The following is a 19,554-nucleotide window of genomic DNA, read 5'->3' as shown; positions in this document are numbered from 1 at the left end:
CTCTGAAGGTCTGATGCTGGAGTCCTTAAGGGTGTTCTTACAGGTTAGGGATTAAGCAGCCAGAGAGATAGCATCTTAGGCAGCCATGGATCTACTGAAGTGGTTTATTCCACTGTCCCAAAGCATACTGGTGTCCCAAGGTGGCTCAAAAGCCTGACCCTGGTCATGTGACTCCCCTGCTTAAATCCCCCTTGGGGTTCCCTGCTGCTTCAGTATGGCTCACAAGGCCTCTGCCACTTGGCCCCAGCCTTGCTGTGTTTGCTGATCCCCACCGGTCTGCCACCAAGCCTTTGTTCATACAAATGTCTCCACTTGGAGTATCTTTCTTGGCCTCAATGGTCAGCAGCGTCCTACCCCCACTGGTTCAATTGATCCACTCGAGGTTGCTCCGGCCCCTCCCTATTCCTTGTCCCCACAGTCAAATCAATGGAGGATTTACCTTTGCCCCCTCCCCACCTCCCGTCCCCCAATCCCCAGCGCTGGTTCAAACACTTCATGGGGGTCCCTAGGCAGATCAAATGAGATAATCCGAGTGAAGGGTCCAGCACAGCGCCTGCCTGACAAAGGGAAAGCACTGAAGAAATGTTAGCTATTATTATTCTAGCATTAAATCTACCATATAAAATCTGATCTCCGAGGCCTGACATGTGTGATCTTTCATGATCTGGTCCTTGTCTGCTTCTCCTTGTTTGGTGCCTGCCTCCGAGCCTCAGCCTACTCCTGAGCTCGGGCATGTCCTGCTGGCCTGCCCAGAGTGGCTTCCTGCCCACCAGCTTGGCTGCCTCCTACTCATCTCTCACGTGAGGCTGACCTCTCCCCTCCACCCCATATGTCCCTTCCCAGGGTTCCCTTAGGACGCAGCCAAGTAGTGACTGTTCATTTACTTGCTTTTCCCCCTTACTGCTGAGAATGTCTCTTATTATCCCAATGTCCCTAATGTCCAGCACAGAACCCCAAATAATGCCTGTTGCATGAATGAAATACTAATCATTTGTTTACAGACAGTGTTTTCCTCTGGGTGGTACTCTATAACACTGTAGTGCCCAGCGGCATCATTGGCAGAAGGGGTAAAACTCACACCCCCAGGCCCACATCCAGGAATTCTACCCTCGCAGTACTGGACCCTGCACTGTAATAACTCTAAGGGCATTTCTCAGATAACTCGTCCTCACTTTGAGAAGCTGGGATCCCAGTGAAAGAGGATAGAGAACCCAGAGGCAGAGCCACACGTGGGTACTTGATGAAGAGCCCACAGACCGGGTGGCTCAGTCGGTTAAGCGTCCGACTTTGGCTCAGGTCATCATCTTGCGGTTCATGGGTTCGAGCCCCGTGTCGGGCTCTGTGCTGACAGACAGCTCAGAGCCTGGAGCCTGCTTCGGATTCTGTGTCTCCCTCCCTCTCTGACCCTCCCCTGCTCACGCTGTCTCTCTCTCTCTCTCAGAAATAAAACATTAAACAAATTTTAAAACATACTATAAAAGGTGAAACTAACTTTATGAAAGAAAGCATGCAAGTATATCTTTGTGGCCTTGGGATGGGGAAGGGCTTCTTAAATAAAGCCCTAAAAGCATAAAAAATAAGGCCAAAAGGTGAATTTCAATATGTTAGAATTACAGATGACTGTTAAAAAGGACAGGTGGATAAGGTTAACGGACAGAGGATGAAATGAGAGACTTGCAATATCTAAACCCAGGCAAGAATCTGGAGTATATAAGGAACTCCCAAAGAGCAGCCACTGGAAAACTGAGCAGAAAAATAGGAACAAGCAATTTTCAGATCAGAAACCCCAAGGCTAATGTATGAAGAGATGCTCATATTTATTAGTAAAGTAAATGTTGTTTTTAAAGTTTTGTTTATTTGAGAGAGAGAGAGAACCAGCTGGGGGGTGCAGGGAGAGAGAGAGACAGAGGATCTGAAGCAGGCTCTGTTCTGACAGCACAGAGTCCGACGTGGGGCTGAATTCATGAACCATAAAATCATGAACTGAGCCGAAGTTGGATGCTTAACTGAATGAGCCACCCAGGCGCCCTGTAAAGTAAATGTTTTAAAAAATACTTAGGAGCACCTGGGTAGCTCAGTTGGTTGAGCGTCTGACTCTTGATCTCAGCTCAGGTCACGATCTCAGGGTTTGTGAGTTTGAGCCTTGCATCAGGCCCTTGCTGGCAGTGTGGAGCCTGCTTGGGACCCTGTCTCTCTCTGTGCTTCCCCTGCTCTCTCCCGCTCTCAAAATAGATAAATAAAATATAAAAATTATTTAATATCCAAACAATGTATAACAATTATATTAATTTTAATTCTAGAAATTGTTATAATTTATATTAATTCATTGTATAAGTTAATGCAATAATTCATACATAATTTAATAATGAGATGTTGCTTTATAAGATTGGCAGGATTTAGAAAGTGGATGTTATCCTGAATAAGGACCCATCAAGGGACAGCCAAGCCCCACTGGGTGAAGCACTGAAGCTGACCTTGAGCTCCCTCCCCAGCTGCTGGGGCTGGCAGAGACATCCTTGACTGTGACACCATTTCCTGCAGCGGCCANCTCCCTCCCCAGCTGCTGGGGCTGGCAGAGACATCCTTGACTGTGACACCATTTCCTGCACCAGGCCTGCCTGTCCCCGGCCGGTGCCGCAGGCTGGGCCTGTGGAGAGCAGTGCCTCTGACCTACACCTGCCAGTGCTGCTGAGTCACCTCCCTGAGACCCAGCCGAATGCATTGCCACCTTCTGCTTGTAAACCTCTACTGGCCACCCACTGCCTTCAGGATGGGGTCCAAACCCTTCAGCCTGGCACTCAAGACTTCCCAAACTGGCCCCAGCTCCGCCACTTCCTCCACAGACCACACGTTCCCAGTCACACTGGATTTATCATTATTCCCAGAGCCTGCCAGGCTTGGTGACTACTCTGCCCTCTGCAGAAATGATCCCCTTTCTCTGGAATACTCCCTGCTATCCCCATTCCTTCGCCGTGCATGTTGTTGGAAGCGAACCATGCTTTGGGGCCAGAATGACTTTGATTCTGTTTCTAGCTCTGCCACCACTAGGTACGAGGGCCCTGGGTATTTCAACTCACCTCCCTGAGCCTCAGTTTGCTTAACTATGAAATGGGGTAAGGATTTCTACCCAATGGAGTTGGGAAGATGAGCTTCATACGATTAAGTGCTTAGGACAGTGTGAGCAGACAGGAAGTGCTCGTGAAATGGTAGCTAGGACCATTCCGCCTCAGTTCCAACACTCCTTCAGCGAAACCTGCCTCCATTCTGCCACGCAGAGCCAGCTGCTTCCTCATCTGGACCCCGCAGCACCCCACGCACACGCTGTACTCTTCGTAGTATCCCAGAGCTCACGTGGTAGCCGGCACGCGGGTGCTCACACGTGGTGTGAATGAGGGTCACGTGTCATTCCCCCACCCTGATTAAGTTAGCTGAATGTTCTCCCCTCCTCCCTTTCCCTCATATCAGGCGAGGGGACCCAGATGGGCTTGGTCTCTGTAGACCAGATCTTTGGGGGACTAGAACCTGGGGTCCCTGGTAAGGTCAGGATACACAGCCTCCTGGCCTCCAGGGCCAGACAGTGGGTGACTGCTGGGCTGCCCCGGCCAGAACCAGCAACGCGGGCCCCAGGAAGAGTTCTCCAGTGAAGTGTTCCAGCTGGGTTATGCATCGTAAGGCCCGGCCTGGAAAGTGCCTCATCATATTCTCTGTGAGCTCATTCATAAAAACGTATGCACAGGAGTTTTGCGTTGCAGCACAAATGCTGGATAGTCAGGGGTTTGTGTTGGAAGCCTCTCTGCCCAGGGGCCCCGTGTGGGGGGCTAGGCCTTCCCAGGGAAACGCAAACACTTGCCAGCTCCCTGAGCTGCTGAAGACCCGCGCTCCTCTTGCAAAGCCTGCTCCCCGCTGTGCCAGGAGTCCCAGCCGGTGTTTTCATGTGCCTCCCTCCTTACCCAAAATGAAAGTGGCTCCTCATCATTCAGAATTTGGGGAACCAGACTTTAGTTCTCATCTCCAGCCCATGTCCCCAGACCCCTCACACTCTTGGCTCCAGCCACACCTCCTTGGGGCCTTTGTGAATGCGGTCTTTCCATTCTGAAACTCCCCTTCTGGTCTCAGCGTAGGGGTCGGCTTCCTCCCAGGGCCAGGTCACTGCCCTGTTTCTGTTCTCACAGCTCCCATGCTCCACACACTGCAGAGCAGTGGCTGGGTGCTGTGAACGCCTGGATCCTCTTCTACCTCAGTACTCTCTAGGGGAGAGTATTGCCTTGGCTTACCTTGGCATTCCTGTGTGGCCCCCGAGGTGGCCAGCGTGTAGCCAGGGTAGCAGAAGCAGGAATAGGAGCCCACTCGGTTGACACAGCGCCCTCTTCCCGCACAGGGGTCCCTCAGGCACTCGTTGTCATCTGGGAGGAAGGTGGGGAGGGAGGTCAGGGAGACCTTTCTTTGGGTACCTGCCAGCAACCTGCCCATGCTAGGAGCTGGACAGGGGATGGTGCTGTGGTTGAGGAGGGGCTGAGGGAGCAGAGGAAGCCAGGCAGAAGCAGAATCTCTAAGGCTGGAGTCACAGTCCGCCCACAGGGCCCACTCACGCACCAAGGGCCTGGGCCAGTGGCCCAGCACTTCCTCCCTGCCCATGTCCCCCATCCCCAGTGGCCTTCTGATCACTTCCTTTCCTTCAAGGCACAGTGGAGGTTTCTCTCTTGAGTAAAAATATTGAGGAGGTGGTCAGTGGAGACCTCTCCAACGAGGGTAGGCCTTGCTCTGCTCTGTGGGCAGCAGGATGGCTAGTTGGAGGCGTGGGCTGATCTCGGAGCTGAGGGCTCCAGGAATGGGTCAGGGGCCCTGGGGGGCTTCCCACTCTTCTGGGGTCCTGGAGACTCATCCGATGGTGCTCTCAGAGACTGGTCTCCCCAAGGTTAAGGTTAGCTCTGTCTATAGCGACAGCATTCTTTTTCAACTCATCGAAGCTCACAGCACTGCTTGGACCTTCTGTTGCCTGGACTCTTGACTCTGTCCCCAGTCACTGAGCGAGCCCAGGATGCCCGAGTGCCTACCCGTGCAGTAGGCCTGGCTGGGGTGCAGCTGGTAGCCGGGGCTGCAGATGCATTTGTACCCATCTGGGAGGTTCACACAAGTTCCAGGGCCGCAGATGTTGGTGGCTCCAGCGGCACATCGGTCAACGCCTGTGACAGAACAAGGCAGAGGTCATGGTGGAGTGAGGACAGGGGAAGGCATGGGGAGAGTGGGGGGGGGCAGGGCACAGGGGCCTCAGAGGACCCACAGAAGCCTCACCCCTCTCTCGGCTGGGCCCTCCCATATCCACATGTAGCATGGCCTGGTATAAGGTCCCATGGCATCCCTCCAGGACCCTGAGTCCTGGCGGGGGCTGGGGGGAGCTCCCAGTAATGCATCCCCCTGACCACGACCCAGTGGGCTCCACTAGCCTGTGTCCCAGCACAGGGTCTCCCCTGCAGAGGCCTCCAGCCTGACCTCTCTCTGAATAAGGGCTTAGCTCTCACCACAGTCCCCAGAGACAGAGCTGGTAAGTAGGGTGCTGAGGGAGAACTGCCAGAAGTGGGCTGGGGCCAACTGAGCAAGGCCTTGAATGCCATGTTCAGACAGGCCTAGGAGAAAGGGGATCATGCAAGGAGTAGTATGATCAGGGCTGTCTCCAAAATACCCCTCATCTGGCTATGTCATCCTGCTCAGAAAGGTAGCAAATGGCTGATGGACTGGGTGGAGAGGCATGGGGGGCTCTCAGAAACCTATTGAAGTAATTTAAACAAGGACTGCCTGGGTGGCGTGGGGAGGCTGATGCTGAATTCAGAAACAGTTTGTTGACTTACCCGGACTCAGTGCTGAGGCTGTAGGGAGGGCAGAGACTCTAGCTTTTTTGAACTGTGTCCTTAATACTAGAAAAGTCCCTGGTACCTAGAGCATGCTGAGTGAACCACTGACTGAGTGAGTGAGTGACATGTCCAGCGTCTGTGTCTGCCCCGAGGTCGCGGCCGGAAGCCCACATACTCAGGGCTCCCTTGCCCTGCCCCACAGTACCGAGGTCACCCTGGAGGCCCAGGGGAGTGGGTGGGGGCGATGCCTGTGTCAGTGCACAGCAGGGCTTCACAGCGTTTGCTAAATGGGACAGAACTGAATGTGCACACTGGCCTGTTGGCAAGGCTACCCCGTCCCTGGCCTGACTCCAAGTCTGGGTCAGCTTGGGGGTTATAGGGACCCCATGCCGGGTTCTAAATATCCTCCCAGAGGGGTGAGGTTGGGGGAAGGCAGGGGAGAAGGGGGATTAAGCTGTGGGTGGTGACGGAGGAGGGGATTCTGTACCCTCCCACAGAGTTGAGAGCCACTGCTTGAGCCTCCCCTGGGCTCTTCCTCCTGCCCCCTGACCCCTGTCCCTGCCTCCAGGCCCATTTTCCTTGTCAGAGAATCCCCCAAGAGAGCCCCTTAACTCAGCTTATCTTGCCTGCCCAGCAGAGGGGGACAAGGACGCTCCCTGGAGCAGTGCACTGAGCACGAAGGAGAGAGGTCCTGGACAGAGCAGCAGGACACCCTGGTTCAGGCCTGGGTAGGCCAGCCCCCTCCTCCACCCCACACACTCTGGACTGTTCCTTCGGCCTGCCGGCTGGCCCTGCTCTCTCTTTGTTAGATGAACTCCGGAAATCCCGCCTCCCGAGGTGAGCTCGGTCTGTGAGGTTAAGAGATCAGCCAGCCCCTGATGAGGCACACGTGAGGGTGCACGTGAGGGCACACGCGTGTGAGCACACGCGTGCACAGGGAGCAGCAGTTCCGCAAACAATGAGCCTTTGAGGAGGGCACATTCCAGAGCAAGGTGGATTTGCCAGGGATCTCCCCCTCACCGCACCCCTCACCATTGCGGCCGGCTAGAGAGCGGGAGCCCAGGCTCCCAGACAGTTAAACAACCTTGAGAACAGAACCACTTTCCTTCCCGAAAGTCGGCCGGCCCTGTGGGCAGGAGGCTGCCCGCCACCAGGACACTCAGCTGACTCAAGGTCAACAGCTGGGGGAAGCGAGGCTCCCGGAGGCTCCAGAGGCTCCTTGCGAGGGCCCCCGGGTTCTCCTAGAAGATCTCTGAGTAAGAGGCGTTCCGGAGGCCTTTCTCTTTCTCCTTCCCCACTTGACTGGTGCTCCCCACAGAACTCCTGTGTTCATTAGGGGTGCCCTATGATGAGATGAGCAGGGATTCACTAGAGACTGTTCATCTGGTGGGCAAGGAGGCCCTGCAGTTGGCTCTGACCAGCCACACTTCACCAGGCCGACGGCAGGTACCTGCGGGGCCCAGGGCCTCCAGCCCGTCATAGGGAGCGGTCACTTGCTCTTCTTCCTGGTTTTCTGGAATCTCCTGTCCAGGAAGTGGTGGTGTTGGTCTTTTTATGGCATCTCCTGCGATGGGGGAGAGGAGAGAGCAGCTGGGCCATGGGCCCTTCCACTTGTCTTCACACCTCCGGACAGTGCTCCCTCCAGAGATGCTGGCAGTGGCCCTTCCCGCTTCCCGCTCATCCAGCTGCAGGACCAGGCGTGGAGCCTCGGGTGGGTTCTGTCCTGACTTCCCTATCTGTCTGCTCCAGATAGAGTCAGAGAATCTGAAAGCTCTAACGGGCCCTAACACAAATCTGGTCTCAGCTTCCGTTTCACAGGTTAGGAGACATGCTCGTGGAAACGACCACCTGTCCAAGGCCAGCTAGCTTGCTGGAGACAGACCCTTGAACAGTGCCCTGTCCCCAACCCTGGTGGCCCTCTGCAAGCTGGCCTCTGCAGAGCTCCAACCTTTTCCCAAGGGGAGACAGGCCCCTGGGGAAGGGCTCCGGGGACCCAACCGGCCCCAGCTTCAGCCAGCACTTCCTCTTTGGTCTCGTTTATATGCCAAGTGGCACCATGAAATGCAGAAAGGGTGTCGTGGCTAGGGAAATATTTGCATCTCGATGTCTTTCACCAACCTTACAGCACCTTAGGTATATAGAACCCCCAGAAAAATAGCCTTCACATGTCACACCATCCACGACCTCATCTGGTTTGAGCCCCACGCCTCAGCCTGTGTTACAAACTCTGTGGTCTCTCCTTCCCTCCCTTCTGCTTTCTGGGAGCTGCTAGGAGGAGGGACTCACCTGGGACCCAGGCAGGTACTTGGGTAACATTGGTTGTGACCTGCACAGAAAGAGAAGGTCACTGTTGATTCCTTTGTCACCCTTCTTGACATGCTTTCTTCCGCCACACTCGCCCCTGCGTCCAGGCTTCTTGCCCACGTCACTTACTCACTTTCTCATTCATTCTAGGTAGTGATGAGTTCTTCCTAGATGCTGGGCATTCTGCCAGCACATTCTGTCCACTGTCTGAATTAATCTGCCCAACTAGCCTATGGTAGTAGCTTGTAATGATTCAGTGAACTGATGATGTATGTGGCATGCCAGACCTGTGTCACGTCAGCAGTGCTCAATGATCTCTGAGCCCAGACAAAGCCACAGAAGCTCTGGGGGTTAACTAGCCTACCTAGGATCACAGGACCAGTGCGGTGAAGCCAAGACCCCAGGCCATACCTGCTGTCCCTCACCACAGCTCACAGACAGCAGCAGTGAGCCAGGAGGAGAGAAGGGACAGGGGATGACAGCAGGCCAGGAGCATGGCTGGGGGCTATATAGACACAGAAGTAGACTTTGGTCTGGGAGGACAACGCATGATTCTCCAGGGAGAGAAGCGGCTCACTGGAGGAGCGGGGTTTGGGGACAGTCAGGTAGGTAGGTTGGAGGGCCAGGGGATGGGGTAGGGCCTGGCGAGGGAAAAAGCAGGTTCACTCTCCTGGGATGTCTTTCCAGAAGGACATTTGGTTCCTCCCAGGGGAGTCTTGGGTGTGGGGAAGGGAGCGAAGGGGTATGAGGCCAGCCACAGCCCTGCTCTGCTTTCCCACAAGCCACTCACATAGGAGATCTTGTAAGCAAACCAGGCTCAGAAAGCGCCGAGTCCAGAATTCATCTGGAACCGGTTCTAGACTTTATCTGCAGTATAGGACATGTTCCTACTTCCTTTCTGAAGGTGGCCCCAGAGCACCCCAAATGAAAGACTGACTGCATGAGAGCTGTTGTTCTGACGTCCCTTGGGGTAAAACCAGGTCTTCGGGTGACTGCCCCCCACCCCCACCCCCACACCAGCATCTCTCCAGGTAACACCCCACATATACCCTCTCGGTCTCCCTTTCCTCCTTCGGGGGACACTGCCCTGCAGCCTCAGTGGCTACTCTGCCCCCCTCTCTGGCACGCTTGCCCAACCCTTGGTGGGTGGATGCACTCACCTGGCCGGCCTGGGAGTCTCCTGGGAAGGAAAGGAAAGAGCATGAGCTCATGGAGGAGAGGGGCCGCCTTCTTCCCTCTACCCACAGCCAGGCTTGTTGAGTCACTGACCTCCTGACCTGTTCCCAGAGGTCAGCGGTGGAGAGAGTGCAGCCTCTGCCCCTCTTGGCCTGCAGGGACTGGCCACCACAGACCCTAGAATGCCAGGTCTGGAGGGCCTAAGAGGTGGCTCCCTGGGTGAGAGGAAGCCTTCAGCCTTCCCCTAAGGCGTCTGTGACAGGAGTTCCACCCCTTCCCGGGCTGATCCACCCATCTGTCCTGACTGTAACCTTCCTCTTTGCTCTGCCACCTCCTCCTTCTCAAGCCTCCCGGCCACACCAGCTCACTCCGCCTCTGGGCTGCGGCCCAGGGCAACAGTTCTAGCAAGAGAGGCTCTGCTCCTCGCCTGGCCAGCGTCCAGTCCCTATGACTGGGGCTCTGTCCGGACTCCCCTGTCTGTTCCAGATTCCTGGAGCAATTTGGCCATCATGTAGCTCCCCTGGTCCTAGTATGTCCTTGGCCTCCTGTGCTCGGTGCTACCAGTAACCTGGGCGCACTTGCTGCGTGACTTCCCAGGGCTCCCGCCAGGGGTGCCTCAGGCCATCTCTTCCCAGCCTGTGCCTCCCGGGCCCAAGGCGGCTGAGCTGGCATTGGCGCTTTGACTATAAGGCCAGGGGAGGCAATCAACTGTGCCCAGACTCCCCAGGACCTTCCTGCTAGCCCTTCAGGCCTAGCAGCAAGCACCAGCTCCGGAAGCTGCATGGCCCGGGGCCAGGGGCCAGAAAGGACTGATGGGTTGGAGTGGGGGTTGCTGCTGACCTCTCCCACTTCCACCAGCAGCCCTTGGGATGTGGGCACCTTTGACCCCATATGGGAGGAGAAGGAGGTGAGGCCTTCCCCTCCTGCCAGGCCAGGAGAGCAGGCTCCCTGCACTGCTGCTCTCGACTCCCCCCCTCCCCACAATGCTCCAGAGCTGGGAAGCCACGGATCCAAGATAGACACCGAGTGGCTCTTTGAGGGGGAAGAAGAATCCCTCAGGCACCTCCCCCAATCCAGATACCCTTGTCAGAGATGGTCTCAGCCTCCAGCCAGGTATCAGTGACTGCCCGGAGCGGCTGCCTCTCCGCTGGCCTGAGCAGGGTCCCATAGCTCTTCTGTGCTTGCTCCCTGGAGGGTCTGGCCAGTTCCTCCTCCTCGGCTTTCCTCATGGCCAGGCGGATATGTGAGCTGGAGTAGGTGTAGCCGTGGCCAGCAGGGCAGATCTCCCTGAAGCCCTCTGCAAGGTCACGGGTCAGAGGACAAGCTGAGAGGTGCTGTTCCTGCAGGAGCCCAGGGTCTTTCCTTCCCTCCCTTTGGGGGACAAGCTGTTGTGGCAGCAAGGGAGGAGGGAGCCAGGTTGGGGTAAGGAGTTGAGCAGGAAGGATGGAAGATAAGCATCTTCTGGCTGGAAGTGAGGTCCAGGTGGGAGAAAATGGCCGCTGGCTCGGAGGAAGCCCCTTGGTGGCCAGAGCTGAGATGAGGAAAGGTGCTTACCTGTGCCAGGGAGGGGACATCTCTCACACTTGCTGCCCCAAGCTTTGCCCACTCGGCTGCAGCAGCAGATCTGCTTGGTGATGCTCTGGGCCAAAGGCAGGGTGCAGGTGCCAGCCCCCAGCGACCGGTAGCACAGCCCCTGCTGCATGGAGATGGCCTTGTCGGCTGCAACAGACACGGCAGGTGGGGTGGGCAGGTGGACAGCCACTGGGGAAATGTGGGGGGGTGGAGGGGCAGTCGATGGGAGTGGCTGCTGGCGGTACACCCAACAGCTGGCCTGGGCCAAGTCTCAATCTGCAGGTTTGGGCCCTGAAAGCGCTCAAAAGAATGTTGGGAGGAATAACCACAGTGGAAGGCTTTGGTCTATCTCCTTGGGTTACCTGTTTGAGGGGCCCCTTGATTCCCACTCTCCTAGGGAGAGCCTGAGGGCAGGAAATTGGGATGTACGTGCCTGTCTCCAGGTGCCAAGTTTACAAGGATTTACAAAAACCCACCACAGGCCTGGGGTTCGGTGGGGAGCAGTGTGCCCTAGGGCCAGAGTCACCCTGGGGAGATGGGACAAGGTGAGAGCCAAAGGCTTGATGAGGAGCTTTGAGGACAGGGACCCTGTCCTGACCATCTTTGTAGCCCAGGCGCCCTGTGCAGTGTCTGGTGCGTGCGGATGCTCAGTAAATGCTCGCTGGACCGATGTGCATGGATGGTTAGATCCACAAATCAAAATCCTGCGGACCACTGCGAGTGTGAGTTATGCTGAGTTTACATGATAATAATACCACCACCATTGTCTCCTTTTTCATCTTTTGATAATGAATATTAAAGACTACCCTCCCTTATGTTATCTTAATGGAAGACAAAGAGGCCACGCCATGCTGGAATGGACTGAATTCCTTGTAGGGCTGGATGAAGGGACAAGAAATGGCGAAGACAACACTCAAAGCTAAGGAGTTAATGACCCTGGGGAAGTCAAAGTCAGGGCCCAGGACTCAGCAGAGCAAGTTCCAATCCCTGCTCCACCAGGAGCTATGTGACCTCCCTGGGCTTTACCGTCTTCGTGTGTTAATTCCATGGGGAGTAGACACCTGTGTTTCTGCCTGCTTGGCATCTATGCTCCTCTATTCTAGTATTAGCACCTTGGCTTTCCTCTGCCAAGTGGAGTAGAGGCAACTCTACTTCCTAGCTGAAAGAGTCCATAGCTCTGGTCACAGTGAGTGGGTCAGGGATGGGCACTTGACCAAGTATGCCCAATAATAATCAGCTTTGGGACTTTCCATGGATTATTAGAAAAGAAATGCTTTTTATTTCCCTATTTTTAATGTTTATTTATTTTTGAGAGAGAGACAGAGTGAAAGCAGAGGAGAGGCAGAGGGAGACACAGAATCCAAAGCAGGCTCCAGGCTCTGAGCTGTCAGCATAGAGCCCGATATGGGGCTTGAACTCATGAACCGTGAGATCATGACCTGAGCCAAAGTCAGACACTCCACTGATGGAGCCACCTGGGGGGGTCCAATTTCTCTANCTTTACCGACTAAGCCACCCAGGCACCCCTAATTTCTCTATTTTTAAATTGGAGTGTGTGAGGCTGGGAGATGTAGGCCTGGAGTGTCTGAGTGTCTGGGGGCCACCTTTGAAGAAATTATGAAATCAACACAAAGGAAACAGAGCAAGAGGCATCCTAAAGACACTGTGTATGCGTGGATCCAACCGAGCCTGAGGCATACCTACCCCTGGACTTCCTAGTTGTGTGGACCAATCAATTATTTTTGCTTACAGTGGTTTGAGTTGGGTTTCTGTCACTTGCAATCCAAAGATGCCTACCTAGTATACTCTCTCCTCCTCCCCCTCCTTCTTTATTTAAGTAATTTCTATACCCAATGCGGGGTTCAGTGTCATGACCACAAGATCAACAGTTACATGTTCCTCTGACTGAGCCAGCCAGGCACCCCCTGTCTGATACACTTTCTTCACAATGACGTATGTGAAAGTGCCTTATCAATGGTCATGTGCTACATACACAGACCAATCACGGGTCAGAGCATAAGCCTGGGTCTCCAGCTATATTCTATGCTTTGGGCAGCTACTTCCTTTGCAATACTGTAGGGAGTAGCTCAGTGCTTATATATTTTTTTAAGTTTATTTATTTTGAGAGAGAGAGAGAGAGAATGCACATGCACACACAAGTGGGGAAAGGGCAGAAAGAGAGAGGGAGAGAGAGAATCCCAAGCAGGCTCTACACCACCAGTGCGGTGGCACTTGGTCCTTTTGAGCCCCAGGGCAGAGGGGACCTGGCTGAACATATCAGGAGGCTGCCCCAGCACAGAGGGACCCTTGTAGACTGCTCTACTGGCCCTGGTCAGGTGGCAGAGAAGAGGGCAAAGCTCAGAAATGAAGGGGAGAAAAACTTCATGCCTGTCCCCTTCCACCGACAGAGGTAAATCATCAGCTGGAGGGGGTAACAGTAGGGAGGGAGAAATGATAAAGAACACCCAAGGGCCATCTCTGCCTCCCTGTATTAAGGGTTTCTTTCTGGCACTAATAAGTGAAGAAGTCACTTCAGGTGTTAAATATGCCTGCCCAAGAAAGCAATCTCAAGTGGGGGGTGAGATGAGGAAAAGGCAGTGCTAGATGCTTCTCGAGGCCTTGATCACATGTCTTGTCACCATCAAGTCTTCCTGAGAGCCGCCAGACATGGTCTCCCCACTCGGGGCCTCCTCACTCTCTGGGTGTCCCCTCTTAAGGCTTTTACTGTCTCCTTTCCCTGTAGACACTTACTGGGTCCAGTGTCCTCTTTCCCTTCACATGGACGCTCGCTCTGGGTGGCACTGGAGCCTTGCTCATCCTGTGGCCTCCCCTGACCCACTACCAGCTGGTTTGTAGACCGAGGGCTTGGCCAGCCCCAGGGGGCTCTGCTGAGCTGGGCTGCCACTTTGCAAATGCCAGTCAGGACTGGTTTTATTCAGTTCTGGTCAGGCCTCCCTGCCCAAGTAAAGCCCTGTCTGGGCCGTGGCGTCAGTCCTGCTATCTGGGGGTGCTGCCAACCTGGGCCTCTCCCAGCGGGAAACCACAGAGGCCACTGGAAACAGCTGGCTGGAGCTACACACATGCACACACACAGACACACACAGTGTGCACACACACAGACACGGCGCTGACATGACCAGTGACATGTTTCTATTCGTTGACACAGACACATTCTGAACCATAAGGGACCACACAGTTATGGGAGGGCCGGGGGGTCAGGCAGCTGTGCCATTCATGCCCCAGACAGGCCCTTTAAGAAGAGGCTGCAGTAAAGTGATCAGGCTGCTAAGGTCAGGCCCTGGAAGAGGCAGTCACAGCTCAGCCAGACATCAGAGCAGAGGCAACACACATCCTCCACCCCTCCCCCCCAACACCGCCCCAAAGTAAATGAGGCAACAGATAGGACAGAAAGGATTAGAGAATANGTGACCGTCTCTGCTCCAGCAGGCGGGAGCGGATCAGTGTTTATACAGTGGGCTCAGCTCCAGGTTGAGATACAGCTCCTGGGCCTTGGGATGGAGCTCGGGGGAAATGACTGCTCTGGGCCTGGCCAGGGGGGAGGGGGACACCCTGAGGATCCCACCTTGCCTCCCAGTGTCCCCCGCGCCTGGTCCCCGCCAGCACTTACACACACAGCGGCTCCTGGATGGGTCCAGCATGAGGCCAGGCCTGCAGGTGCACAGGTAGCTGCCCCTGGTGTTCACACATTCCGAGTCCTTGCACAGGCCCAGGGTCAGGCACTCATTGATATCTGCNTAGAGCTGCCATGTGCCAGGTACCATGCGAGGTGGCTTACATATGATACCCCATTTAATTCTTATCAATAATTTTATCAAGTAGATCCACGTGGCTTCATTTTATAGGTGAGGAAGCAGGTTCCAGGCGTAACTTGCCCAGATTCACCCAGCTAGTAAGTAGCATGCTGGGATGCATACGAGGGGGGTGGATAAGGGCACAGTTCGGGTTGGAGGATGGGGAACCATCTGCCCAGCCCCTCCTATTCAGCCTTCCTGGAGAGACTCTGCAGGCCCCAAGATCTGGGGAACATATCCACAGTGGGCTGCAGGATGGAGGGGTCCAGCAAGGACGAGGGGGCAGGAGGCTGGAGGCAAGCACTGAGGGGCAGAGGGTTTGGAGGCTGTTTCCAGGAGGCGGAAGGCCTTAGGCAGACCACACACATCCTCCGAGACCAAGGGGACACAGTGCTGTTCTTCAAACAAGGGAGTGACATTAGCTTCCTTTGTGATCTCAAAAACATTTCATGCTGGAAACTTCTTCCTGCCAAGGGGAAATCCCAACCCTCACTCTAAGCTCCAAGAAGTCTTGGTGATGGGACCCTTGTTGACTATGGTAAGCGTGGAAGATTTGTGAGGGGCACCCCCGCCTCCAGGGCCAGGAGATTAGCCAGTGTCACCTGCTCACACCTGCACTAAGCACAGGAATGAAGGGGTTAGAAGGTGGCCCAACTACTCTTTGGCAGGATACCCGATTGGGAGGGAGGTATCTGGGGTGATGCCACTGAGATCTAGGAAAGGGAACAGATCCATCTGCTCCTGGACTGTGGCCCTTGTGATGTATCTAAATATCTAAATGCAAATCTAACATGCCTCTGGGGTCCCCATTCACCTCCTAGAGGGAGCCCCTAAACCCTCACAGGGCATCCAATGCCCTCCATCGTTTTCCCCACAGCCTGTGATGGGCAGCGGGCTCTGGTGAGGCCCTGGGAGATCTGTGTGGTCTCCCGTGGTCATGCAGGCTGTACTCTAGGCAGCCCAAACTGTCCCTTTGTTTGTGCTGTTTCCTCGGCCTGGAATGCCTGCAGACCCTTTAGCTGGTCACCTCTATGCATTCTTTAAGTCTAGATCGGGTGACACCTGAAGCCCTACTCCTACCCTTCCAGTCTGGGAAGGAGCCGCTACCATGTGATCCCACAGCACCCAGAGCTTCTTTCCAGCGAGAGCACTTCTTCCATAGTGTGTAATTGTTTAACTGGCTGTGTTCACCTGGGGTAGCCACCATGTTTATCTGTCACTGTGTACTAGCACCTCGCACAATCCGTGTAGCTCATGACAACACCCCAAAATTATCCTGTGGAAGGAGAGAAGGCTGGAGAGAGAGAGAAGGGTGATGCACACGGGTACAGAAGTGAGCAGATCTCTTCCCAGATATGGAGACCAAGACCACAGACATGGGAAGGGGGAGGTTTAAGGGGCAGAGCCTCCTGGGTGGGGCCTCTTGGCTTCTTATATCCCTGAGGCTCAGTGGAGGGAGGGCTGAGAGCTCACTTGAGGTCCTGGGAATAACTTTAATCCTGTTCACTGGGAAACCAGCCAGAGGGAGAGGCCACTGGGGACAGCTGAGATATGAATGGTCCTACTGTACCCTCCAAGGGCAAAACTAAACACTTCTTTCTATACCCACTATCCAGTCTACTAGTCCCCATTGCCCCCAGGGGAGTCTGACCTTCGGCTGGGTCAGAGGCCTACCCTTTTGCCTGGTCCAAGCACTTGATCCATGGTCCAGAAATCCCCTCCGGGCCTGGCACGCTAGCACAAGCCTAGCCCTCCCAGGACTTCCTCAGATCCCTCTCTCCTGAGGAAGCCTCCTGGGGGGAGGGGGTACCTAGGAAACCATCTGGGTCAATCCTCTGTCTCTAACTCAGCTTCATTCAAGGCAAGTCAGACAAACAGCAGTGTGTCTAGTTCTCCAAAGCAGAGGCTGCCTCAGCTCCCCACTGACCTCTGCCAGCCCCAGGAGCCTCCCAGCTGGAAGGCCCTGCTCATCTCTCCTATTGCCAGGCCCCCAACCAACAGGGACTCCCTGCTCAGAGCCTGACCAGCTCAGTGGCAGCAGCTGCCCCTCAGTGAAGGCTTCTGGACCCTCAGTCATGCTGGTCCTATCTCCCATCCCCCCAGAACTCCCTATAGTGACAAAGCCATAGCTGAGACCCACTTCTCTCCCCTCTGTCCTAAGAGGGGCCTTGCCCCTCTGGGGGCTCTGGAATGCAGAGTGTTCCCGGCCCTGTTGGCCTTAGACAGCCTGTCAGCCAGGCCAGCAAGGCCAAGGGCTAGATTTTATGGTCCCCTGTTCCCTCCCTCATCCTCCTCCCTAGCTGTGGGAGTCAGGTGTGAGTAGCTGAAGGCACTATGTTGGGAACAGTCCACGGAGGTCCCCATCAACTCAGGCTGACTTGGTCCTGGAGTCAAAAGTCCTCCCAATATGGGGAGATTGGCCCAGGAAGTGAGTAAACATGTCGGGACCATGGCAGTGCCTGCACATACAGACCCACAGCTCTAGAGACCCACCTAGTCCAGGTCCAGTAGGGACGGTGGGGATGGGAGGAGGGACAGGCTCAGCTCCCGGGTCCTTTCTAGGCTTGCTCTATCATTATCCCCCCGACTTCCTTAGACCCCTGGAACCAGCAGCCCCCATAGCTCTCCCAAGCTGGGGCTTAGAAGTACCCAGAGAAGACCTCTCCTTCTGTCTGGGGATGGGGGGTAGAGCCCTGGCATCATCAGATCTTCATCATTTCCCCTCCCCAAGCCCAGCCCTGGCCCCGTCATCCTTACCTTGGCAGTGAGTGAGATTCAGTCTCTTGTATCCTCGGGGACACTCCAGCTGGCCATTTTCAACCACCGGGGAGGCTAAGAAGTGAAGATATAGATAGGTGTCACTGGAAGGCCCTTGGGTTCCTCTGTCACCCATGCTGAAAAGTGGGGCACAACCCACTCCACAGCTGTTGAGACTCTGTCCCCCAAGTCACCACTGTGGGCAGTTGTGGTGACATCTTGACTGCAGTCCCTTCCCTGGTTCTCACCAGGTTACCCTTGGCCCAACTTGCTCTAACTAGAAATGACACTCAGTGACTACATATCTTGAATATATCAATGTTATATACTATAAGGTGATTAAACAAACTTCATTTATTTATCTAATTTTTGTTTTGGTTTTCAAGTCATTATAGGTTTGTAAGAAGTTATGAAAAACAGTCACAGAGAGGTCCTGCCTGTCCGTCACCCCGTTTCTCCTAATGGTTACATCTTACATATCTATAGTTATTGTATTAGTTTTTAAACCCCTGGATACAACAATTCACAGTCTAATTTTTTTGATACTTGGTTTTAATGCCACCATAGCCGACAAGGTATCTCAGCTCAAGATGGAGGAAGCCCATCGTTGACTGTACTCATGAAGCCACGCCATTCATTTTTCACTCATATCCACAAACTGTGTGATGCTGGTGTTGAAATTTGGCTGGTGGCTTTCCATCTCCCCTGAGGTCAGCTAGTGGTTCTTTTGAATGTAAGGGATATTAGAAAATTCTGGTTTTCCAGTTTTTTAAGTGTGCAAATGGAGTTGGCTCATAGCAACAAATCCCATAATGATGGAACTGCTTCCAAATATCCATTTTCAAAAGGCTCTCTCTTACAGTACACATCTCTTAAACAGCAGTCCTGCCTGAAGTTAAAAGCAGACAGAACCAGGCAGATGTCTGACTCTAGATTGACCAACAAGGAAATAAGCCTCAGAATTCTGGTGCTGATACTCACCCTACCTGATTGCATAACATTCTCCTGTACACTAAAAAGAAAAAAGTGCTTTGAAAAAGAAAAACCTTGGAGGGACGGACTGGCATGTCAGCCTCCAAAGGAATACTTTGAAGGGTTTGGGTTTTGTTTTGTTTTTCTTGAAAAGCTCTAGTAGGTAGCATATTACTGACAGCCATCTGTCATCACAGAAAAAGGCAACAGATGTAGAACATTCCATAAAGATTCCATTCTAATTTACAGATCTTGTTTTACATAGTTAACTGCATGATGACTTCCTCTAGCAATTTGTCTCCTTCTGACTTCCACTTCCTTGTGGCAATAGCTTGCGTAGGAATGCTGCAGTGAGGGAATTTTCCATAGAGTGCTCTCCACCTCTAAGACTTCACCTGGATTCCTTTTTATTCCAGTCAGAGCATCAGCAACTACCCTTGCAGAGTTGTTGGAAAAGCTTGTTTTTATTCAAGGAGTCATTTACTGCATTTTCTGTTGGGAATATATGCCTTGTGATTGATCCTTTCTTCAGCAGTTTACAAAAAGACAATTCTTCATAAACTTTATTGTTGAAATGGATTCTTGCAAGTAGCAAGGGACATGTTAGAGATATCTATACTACCATTCAGTCATACAGCAAAGTTTGAGCATCTTGGCGTTTTTAAATGTGTTTCTAATCCAGATAGCTTTTACTCTATCATTAGCTGCTGTTTCCTAGCACATTATACACTCAGGGCAAAGTCTGTTTTCTTCCTCCCTCCCTTCCTCCTTTCTTTCAAGTGTGAGCAGGGGAGAGGGGCAGAGGGGGAGGGATAAAGAGAGAGAGAGAAAGAGAGAATCCCAAGCAGGCTCCATGCCCAGCAAGGAGCTCCATGTGGGGTTTGATCCCACAACCTGTGAGATCATGACCTGAGCCGAAATCAAGAGTTGGATTCTTAACTGACTGAGGCACCCAGGTACCCCCAGGGCAAAGTCTGTTATTAATGATATATTATTTCATAAAGCCTTCCTGATCATTTGGACCCTGGGATCCATTCTGGGTCACGTCTGAGAGGTCCTGATTATTTTTACTTTGGACAATGGTTGATTACATGTCAAAGGAGAAGTGGCAG

The 19,554-nt window shown here is 53.7% G+C and overlaps 1 protein-coding gene across 1 annotated transcript in view; it reads right to left on the bottom strand.

The window, feature by feature from the left end:
* The window catches only part of LTBP2 (latent transforming growth factor beta binding protein 2), a 105,764-nt gene that overhangs the window by 18,976 nt on the left and 67,234 nt on the right, over positions 1-19,554 (bottom strand). Inside the window, 9 exon segments of the mRNA XM_077750763.1 lie at positions 4,275-4,403; positions 5,055-5,183; positions 7,300-7,413; positions 8,136-8,175; positions 9,314-9,333; positions 10,411-10,626; positions 10,884-11,048; positions 14,530-14,652; positions 17,471-17,545. Of these exon segments, the coding sequence (XP_077606889.1) occupies positions 4,275-4,403; positions 5,055-5,183; positions 7,300-7,413; positions 8,136-8,175; positions 9,314-9,333; positions 10,411-10,626; positions 10,884-11,048; positions 14,530-14,652; positions 17,471-17,545 (1,011 nt within the window).

The sequence above is a fragment of the Crocuta crocuta genome, unplaced genomic scaffold (genome assembly GCF_008692635.1).
Source record: "Crocuta crocuta isolate KB4526 unplaced genomic scaffold, BGI_CrCroc_1.0 scaffold186, whole genome shotgun sequence".
Lineage (NCBI taxonomy): Eukaryota > Metazoa > Chordata > Mammalia > Carnivora > Hyaenidae > Crocuta > Crocuta crocuta.
The sequence above is the reverse complement of the archived record's forward strand: the minus strand, read 5'-3'. Positions and strand labels throughout refer to the sequence as shown.